The sequence below is a fragment of the Bombus pyrosoma genome, linkage group LG12 (genome assembly GCF_014825855.1).
Source record: "Bombus pyrosoma isolate SC7728 linkage group LG12, ASM1482585v1, whole genome shotgun sequence".
In the NCBI taxonomy this organism is placed as follows: Eukaryota; Metazoa; Arthropoda; class Insecta; order Hymenoptera; family Apidae; genus Bombus; species Bombus pyrosoma.
In genome coordinates, this window is record NC_057781.1 from 8,620,277 (window position 1) to 8,629,360 (window position 9,084).

The 9,084-nt window shown below is 29.1% G+C and overlaps 3 protein-coding genes across 4 annotated transcripts; all 3 read left to right on the forward strand.

Moving 5' to 3' along the window:
• The first annotated feature begins 127 nt into the window (after nucleotides 1-127).
• LOC122573472 (transmembrane 9 superfamily member 3) lies at nucleotides 128-4,722 on the forward strand. Its single transcript, XM_043739871.1, has 10 exons — nucleotides 128-424; nucleotides 786-981; nucleotides 1,079-1,201; nucleotides 1,272-1,516; nucleotides 1,813-2,052; nucleotides 2,172-2,456; nucleotides 2,539-2,747; nucleotides 2,810-2,956; nucleotides 3,044-3,127; nucleotides 3,196-4,722. The coding sequence occupies exons 1-10, from the start codon at nucleotides 344-346 to the stop codon at nucleotides 3,338-3,340; spliced, it is 1,755 nt and encodes a 584-aa protein (XP_043595806.1). The 5' UTR covers nucleotides 128-343; the 3' UTR covers nucleotides 3,341-4,722.
• Nucleotides 4,723-5,694: 972 nt separating this feature from the next.
• On the forward strand, nucleotides 5,695-7,361 carry LOC122573473 (stress-associated endoplasmic reticulum protein 2). Its single transcript, XM_043739872.1, has 3 exons — nucleotides 5,695-5,976; nucleotides 6,495-6,567; nucleotides 6,668-7,361. The coding sequence occupies exons 1-3, from the start codon at nucleotides 5,893-5,895 to the stop codon at nucleotides 6,703-6,705; spliced, it is 195 nt and encodes a 64-aa protein (XP_043595807.1). The 5' UTR covers nucleotides 5,695-5,892; the 3' UTR covers nucleotides 6,706-7,361.
• Nucleotides 7,362-7,608: 247 nt separating this feature from the next.
• Nucleotides 7,609-9,033, forward strand: LOC122573947. Of its 2 annotated transcripts, none has more exons than XM_043740975.1 (5): nucleotides 7,609-7,791; nucleotides 7,918-8,159; nucleotides 8,220-8,412; nucleotides 8,503-8,601; nucleotides 8,700-9,033. In XM_043740975.1, the coding sequence occupies exons 1-5, from the start codon at nucleotides 7,743-7,745 to the stop codon at nucleotides 8,822-8,824; spliced, it is 708 nt and encodes a 235-aa protein (XP_043596910.1). In that variant the 5' UTR covers nucleotides 7,609-7,742; the 3' UTR covers nucleotides 8,825-9,033. The 2 variants fall into 2 exon arrangements, with proteins under 2 accessions (XP_043596910.1, XP_043596911.1); XM_043740976.1 differs by having other exon boundaries at nucleotides 7,918-8,126.
• The last annotated feature ends 51 nt before the right edge of the window (nucleotides 9,034-9,084 follow it).

The window sequence follows — 9,084 nt, forward strand, 5'->3', positions numbered from 1 at the left end:
ACAGTTTGATTTCGATGTGTTTCTTTTAGATCTTTGAATTCATACTTTAAGTTCATTGGAACAGCCTTTATGATGAATAGTAGCTTATTGCAATTTGAACCTTAGTAAAAGCGCCATCTACTATGATAGTGAACTAACATTCTTAACAGCTAGCGCGTATTAGCGGCCGCTCCGAGTGTCATCATCGTATTTTAATACGTGTCCATTGGTGCCTGTCCGTCCGGTGTTTCTGCTACGTAACTTTTTTTCTGTAAATCTATGGAGTGTTTTCATCGTCAAATATCTTTGAATTTCTGTCTGTATTAACATAAGGCGCCTAGTGCGCCTTCCCGTCACGGTGAACATGTGTCGGGCTCGATTGTTATTCCACTTTCTGGCGCTTAGCCTACTCCCCTTTGCCCGTCCTGACGAGCACACTCACATCGTAAGTATTCGGAATTGACGTATTTTCAAAATGTCAAAGTGGCAAATACATTACATTCGTGTCCTTGTTGACTTTACAACGTCCACATTTTATATTCTTTTATTACAATTCGTTCTTTCCTTATCTTACTATAAAGCTTTGACGTGGAAAATATATTGTCGATTCATATATTCTTATTTACATTACTTTTTGTGATAAACTACCTTTGTTCTTTATCTTTTCTACAAGTGGTGTAGTTTAATAGGTGATTTTTCTATTACTTGTTAGAGATTGATTCGTTCTACTATGATGTACAGACATGTTAATTGTATTCTATTACATATAAGAGGAATGTGTATTACCAGATGTATTTTCTTTCCAGTATGAAGATAATGATGAAGTTGTACTATGGATGAGTACAGTTGGACCATATCACAACCGTCAAGAAACTTATTCATATTATTCATTACCTTTTTGTATGGGTACAAAAGATGTCATTAATCATTATCATGAGACCTTTTCTGAGGCACTGCAAGGCATCGAACTCAAATTTAGTGGCTTGGAAATTGAATTTAAGGGTATTTTAGTTTTATTAGTTAGTGATAAATATTATTATATAAGTATTTATGTGGGTAATATATATAATATATACATATATACTTGGTTACCTCATAGCTGATATCGCCAAAATGGACTATTGTCAAATAAAATTAACAGAAGAAAGTGAAAAAGCTTTCATATATGCAGTGAAGAATCAATATTGGTATAAGATGTATATGGATGATCTACCAATATGGGGTAATGTTTTCCTTTTTCCAATACTTAAATGTGTTACTATTATATCAATTGATTATTGTAAAATATTTAGGTGTTGTGGGAGAACCAGAAGAAAATAATGGAGTTGTATCTTATTACATTTGGACACATAAGAAGTTTGATATAGGATATAATGGAAAGCAAATAGTTGATGTAAATTTGACAAGTGAAAATAAAGTGAAACTGATACAAGATGCAGCTATCTCTTTCAGTTATGAAGTTAACTGGAAGAAGAGTAATGTTAAATTTGAAGACAGATTTGATAAATATCTGGATCCTAATTTTTTCCAACACAGAGTAAGTATTCTGGCAATGTTTGCCAAAATTTGAGCTCAATGTAACGTAAACATATTGACAAAGACACTAAATAGATAAAGCAAGAGTAAGTGAGAGGTATTGTCTTTCTTGCTTTCTCTCATTAGATCAATTCTTGTTCCTTGTCATGGAACAAGAGAATATTTTCAGAATAAAATTGTTATCTGTTACACGATTATACATTGAACAAATTGGAATTTAAGCAAGCATTATTAATACTATTGTTTTAAAAATTATACATTACTACTAAACTGATCATTGTTCTTTATCTTTTCTAGATTCATTGGTTCAGTATTTTTAATAGTTTTATGATGGTAATATTTCTTGTTGGGCTTGTTTCAATGATTTTAATGCGTACGTTAAGGAAAGATTATGCTAGATATAGTAGAGATGAAGAAATGGATGATATGGAACGAGATTTAGGAGATGAATATGGCTGGAAACAGGTTCATGGAGATGTATTTAGACCAGCTAGTCATGCAATGCTTTTTTCAGCTCTAATAGGCGCAGGCTATCAAGTAATTACTTTAATAATACAAAATTTACAAATTTAATAATAAATATTTTTAGGATAGTACATTTTTAAGAAATGTATACTAATAGGCTCTTTTACATTAAATTTGGCTTTTTACCCTAGGTTACTGTGGTTGTACTTAGTGTTATTATTTTTGCTATCCTCGGAGAGCCGTATACAGAAAGAGGATCGATGTTATCGATAGCAATATTTGTGTATGCTGCAACATCACCTATAAATGGTTATGCCGGAGGAGGTTTATATGCACGTATGGGAGGACGTATTTGGATCAAACAAATGATTCTCAGTGCCTTTATGTTACCTCTTATTGTCTGTGGCACTGCGTTTTTCATTAACTTCATTGCAATGTATTATCACGCTAGCCGTGCTATACCATTTGGTTCTATGGAAAGTATTATTTATATAGTACACATTTATTTGTATGTATATACATATCTTGTATGTACTAACAAGAATATTTTATTTACAGGTAGCGGTAACATGTATTTGCATATTTGTTATATTACCATTGACATTAGTCGGAACCATATTAGGCCGTAACTTAGCTGGGACACCGGACGCACCATGCAGAGTTAACGCGGTACCTCGACCTATTCCTGAAAAGAAATGGTTTATGGAACCACTCGTTATTATAATGCTTGGTGGTATCTTGCCCTTTGGATCGATATTCATTGAAATGTAAGCTTCATCATTTACATACTATAAAATTATTATACTACAATTGTTTTATCCTTTTTTAGGTATTTTATTTTTACCTCATTCTGGGCATATAAAATTTATTATGTTTATGGATTTATGTTACTAGTATTCGTTATTCTAATGATAGTAACTGTTTGTGTTACTATCGTATGTACATACTTTTTGCTAAACGCCGAAGATTATCGATGGTAAGCATTGTCTTACTTTATTACGTATTACGTATATTGTTTAACAATGATTGTTTCTTCATTTACATATACTATCTTGTTTTATAGGCAGTGGACAAGTTTCTTATCGGCCGCCTCAACCGCTGGTTATGTCTACATATATTCCTTTTATTACTTCTTCTTTAAAACTAAGTAAGTTTATAATGCTTGATTACATTAATTAAAAAATAAAATTACATTTCAAACTTTCTTTTTTCCAGAATGTACGGTCTCTTCCAAACAGCCTTTTACTTTGGTTACATGGCATTGTTCAGTCTTGCCTTGGGTATAATGTGTGGAACAGTTGGTTACGTTGGTACTAATGCATTTGTACGAAAGATCTACTCTACAGTTAAAATAGACTAAAGCACATTGCTAGTGTCTAAGATGGATTAAATTGAGAACATACAGAGTGAAACCTGCCGGTCTTTATAAAGTAGGACTCTTTTTGATAGTTTAAGTTATTTACATTATCCGTTATGACGCGCAAACGTAACTTGTCGAAGAGACTATTAAACCGGCATCAATAACATACTAATGTCAATGAAGTGTAGCGTAAATATTTAAAAAGAAATATTTGGTACATCGTTATGTTTCTTCAAAATATTCAGTGAATATTTTATCACTTTACGTCTATTGATGTAATATCATAATAATATTTTCATTTAAAAAAAAAAATGATTAATTTATTTGTTGTAATTTAGTTGTGAAGATGGGTCCTATAGTACAGTACAGTACACATCTGTGAAACGAATAGTTCGCCAATTATTCAAACAGTCACATAATATTCATCTCATGAGTCACAATTCGGTATTACACAAAATGCAAGATCCGATAATTATGTAATATTTTAGAATTACTATTTTACTCTTAAAACAGCTAACTTTATAACGTTGCTCAATTTTTTATTTGTTTGTTGAATTTACTAGAAACTTGTTGATTATTCTTTTTTCGGGGGGTTTATAGAAAGAAAGTTGTATAAATCCAAAAAATGTTTAAGAAATCTCATTGCCTCTTTCAGAATATATATCAACAAATACAAATATCTGAATTCTTGATCAAAAATATTAACATTCCAAAACACCAACGAATGCTAATAATTATGATTGCGAAAATGGAATAAATCGAAACTGAAATAAATGAAAGAAAGAAGATACATGTTATTAGGTATAAATTGTACAGTATAAATTTTCGATACGATCTATCCAGAATGCAAGGGATATACTTTAGTTAGCATAATTAGAAACAGTACCCCAGTTGTGTGACTCTGAATTGAGATTTTAGTTATATACATAACGCTTGATTACCAATAATTCGAGTAACGTTAATTTATGGATAAGTTAGACAGTAGGATTAAAGAAAGAATGTGGATAATACGACATTTTTTTACTATTGGCTATGTATCACATGTTTTCTTTGATATGAATAGTCTTTATTTTAAATGAATGATTTCTGAAATGTGAATGCATTGATAAAATGTAAAGTATTGTGAGTCTATAACCGGTGGTAAAATGATTTTTTCACTTGTGATCCTCTTCACGCAGCTAAATATCTAAGAACACGTTTAAGCGTTGCTGAGAAAAAAAGTAAATCGAGAGGATTGTGGAATTTAGGAATGCCAGTGAATGTGTTTATTCTAATGCGATGCATCGAGTGACAAATATCAATGAGAATATTTGAATGAACATACAGTTTGTTATTAAACGTAGCAGTTCTAAGAAATATAAAATTTCTACGTACAACAAAAATATAATCATTTTTATTTATACACCATTGATCTTTATCTACCTATATTACAGTGTTATCTCGCTAGCCGGAATTTTATATTGTTAATTGGATAAATTCCGACTTATGGCCTATGACCTAAGGAAGAACTTATGTTTATATAAAAGCTTTAACCTTACGTGAAATAGGTAGAAAATCAACAAAGATATTGAAATTCTAAGGCTAGTAGTTTGTATAAAAGCAATTGAATGATAAAATAGAAGAAATAAGACAAGTGAAATAAATGAAATAAATATAACGCTGAGCTCTGAAAGTAGTTTTTAAGGAATAATTGGAATAGTGATGTTCAATTAGTAGAATACTATTGTATTCGTCATGATCGTAGTTGGGCACGAGCGGTATATTGCATACGATCGTGCGATCGGACAACTCTTATAGAGGGGCTCACAGTCGTATACACCATTATACATTCACTGATATGTCACGTTATGCATGCGCAGAACAAGACCTTTTCTTATCCACCATCTTGATTTTTGTCGACTCAATAAAACAAACAGTTTTGTCAATGCTTTCGGTATAGGAGTGTCCAGATCTGTTTATATGACCATACCCAGACGTGTGTATAAAGCCCAATGCAGACGGGCGACCTTTTTCCACGCGATATAGCTCGGATCATATGTCTTTATTGTTCTTAATTGAGAACTTAAAGAATGACATACGATCACAGTCATATCGCACGGAAAAAAGTCGCTTATTTGTATTTAGGATAAGACTGTGATATTCGTATTTGAAAAAAATACTACGTTGCTCAAAACTATTTCATGTAAAATATTATATCACGATGAATATGTTATTTGTAATCACTGATTAAATAAGTAATGATATAATATGGCAATTTGTATGTATAATTAAAGGATTCAGAAAAGATCAGGATTACAAAAAGTATAATTGTTGAATTGATTCTGATGGTGCCAGTGTGGCACTAAGAGCTCTGTCGTACATTCAGAAGTATTCACGTGTCAAAGCGTACTCGTCGACGCAGCAGGTTGGAGTGTAGTATACACAACTATTTATTACTACAAGAACTTTACATATTGTTGTAGGTGTACAGTGACTGAAATACTATTTAAATTGTTTTCTATTTTATTTCAAGTTATAAACTTAACACTTCCGATAAATAAAAAGCAGCAAAAATGGCACCAAAACAAAGAATGCGTATCGCAAACGAAAGAGCTACAAAAAACATCACACTTCGTGGAAATGTTCCAAAGTCATCGGTATGCTGTGTTCTATTATTTGATAAAATCTATTTTAACAGTTATGTATGAAGTAAAATGATTAAAATATGTTAATTGTGTAAAAATAAACAATTATTTTCGTTTCCAATTTTGAGGTTATAAACTATAATAAGGTTGCCAAATTGATTGCATGTGCAATGACATTTATGATAATATTATTGTTTCATATTTTTAATTTTATGTTATACATGTTTCGGCTAGCATAGTTAGATCTTTGGAAAATGTTTTTGATTAAAAATTTTTTGACAGTAGTAAAAAGTAGCAAATTAATAGATTGATAATTGTACCATATGTGACATGAATCTATGCTACAAATTTGAAATCAATTATTTAACTAATTTATACATCTTTTATGAAGTAAATATGAGCTGTAAAACACTATATAAATTTCATTTTGTTATAAATCTATTTATTTAACTGATTATATCAAATTACAAGCTTTATCTGGTAATAATAACTGAAGTTACAATGATATGTAATAATTATTGTATTTGTAGAAACCACAAGATGAAGGATCTCCAGTTGGACCTTGTCTATTAGCACTTTTCCTCTTTGTTGTATGTGGTTCTGGTAAGTTTAATATAATTTAAATATAAATTTTTCAGTAAACATAAAATACATAGAAAAGAATGTTCACATCTATATACAAGTTAAATTTTCTAATTTTCAGCTGTATTCCAAATAATTCAGAGTATTAGAATGGCTTAAGAAAACCAAAAGCATGTGAAGTTAAAATGATGTTACTGTTACTGTTAATATGAAAAGAAGCTGTCTACATCTTACTGGTATATAAGCGAGATCAACAGACTGTTTTATTGTAAAAACATGTAGACATCATAATGATATTGACATGAAACTAAACTCAAATTTCCACTAAATAATATCCTTTTTTTTTGCTACAACTCAAAGGAATTATTTATGAAAAGAATCTAGCATTTATAAACATTTTACTTAATTGTATATGTATCAATGAAAGAATATTGCATTTAATGTATTTTTGTTTTGTAGATATCAAACAAAATGTTACATCTTGAGTATGGCTTCAATCTGTTCTATAGCTTTGCATAGCATTTTTTATTTTGAGTCCTATGAAAAGCTTAAATTCTTTCATTGATACCTATATATAGTAAATAATTGTACATACATGTAATCAATTTATTGTATCAATTCATTAATCAAAGCATTCCACTGTAAACAGTTGGTAGCTTTTGGTTGTCTATATATTTTAGAGGCCTTAAGACATGATAAGTCATTATACATGTAAAAATATATATTATATATATTATCAATGTAATTTATCCTAATGAAATATTTGCTACAGACAATTCTTTGTCTCTTTTAATAAATTATATTATGGATAAATACGTTCTTGTGTAAACTTTATTGATCCTTATAGGCTAAAGACAATAGAAACGTTTTAATTTTACTTTATCATAAATAATTATAATGGATGAATACAATATAGATATATTCTGATAGTAATAAAACAGTATTTTCGTATTTTTTTTTTATTCTACTAATTTTGTTTTATACCTAAGAAAAACTTCTAGTAATTTAAGAATTCAGTGTGACCAATTTTCCCTAGTTTCGCTTAGAGACTGTTATTTAAATTAAACGGAAAGCTTATGAAAAAGAAGTGAGAACAGATTTTTCAAAAGCGGCGTTAAAAACATTAAATTATTTCCTTTAGATTCAGAATATCTTTCTAATCATTTTGGGTTTATTTTTCATATAAATTTTTATAAATGGCAAACATATTTAATTTGTTCGGTGAAGTATCGGAACTTCACAAAGGTAAAAACAAACATACGTGGGGTTAATATTTACATTTCCTTTGTTTTATATAAATATTATTTTAAACTAATGGTTTATGCTAACTGCTTTAATACTTTAAGTGTATTAATAATAAAACTATTATAGATCCAACTATGAAGCCTTTGGCAAGATCAAAAACTTCTCTTGGTACAAATGATACTCCTCTGAAAAATGTTAGCCGATCAAAACCAAAAGGATTGTCAATTAGATCTAAATCTGACTTAAATGTTTCTACTACTGTACAAAGTAGTACTCCCAGTAAACAACAAGAATTATTAAAGCCTAAACTAACACAGTTAGACGACAGTTGCCAAGTAATATCACTCAAGAGAAATATTTTATTAAAGGTATAACTCATTGCAAAATTGTGTAAATAGGATATATAATATCTTTTTAATTTTTTATAGAAACCAACTGTATCTTACAACAGAATGAAGGATGTATCTCCAAAAAAAGTATCTAATACAAAAAATATAAAATTACCAGAATCATATGGTGAAAGTATTTTTAAGAAACCATTACCATTAAAAAGTTACATTCACAAATCATACCCAGAGCCAGAAAGTCTAGCACCATATTATGATATGCAGCTTGAATTTGGTATTATATTTAGTTATTTGATTAAATTATAATTCATAAGAAGTAATTAACTTCAAACAATAATTAAATTATAGAAATATATTTTTACAGATGATATTTATACTAAAACTATAGAAAATGAATTTAAAGAATTTCATATAAAGAAGGAACGTGAGACAGTACCTTATGAAGATGAAGGATTTGAATCAGGTATTAAACATTAACTATATATCTTTCATGCATTATATATATATATATATATATATATATATATATATATATATATGTTTTCCAAATCTTTTATGTAGATCTGGAACAAATTGAGATTGAAATGCCAGAATTATGTAAATCACCTGAAATATTTGATGAAGAATGGATACAATATAAAAATCCTAATTTACCAGAACTATCAGATGATGATGACAAAATTTAAATACACAAATGGAATAGTTATCTAACTTAAGAGTGGCTTTAAGTTTCTGGAATTATGGAATTTTTGAATAAAATAATCTAAGAATATTGTATTATGTTAAACTATATAAGTACATTATGAAGTCGATTTTAAATAGATGATTAAACATATAAGTTAAAAAGAAGATTAAGAATAAGTAATATAATAAAATGTACCTTTGATACATGATACTTTTTTATGCATAAATAAATTATTTTGTTGTAAGAATAACACACTATTAT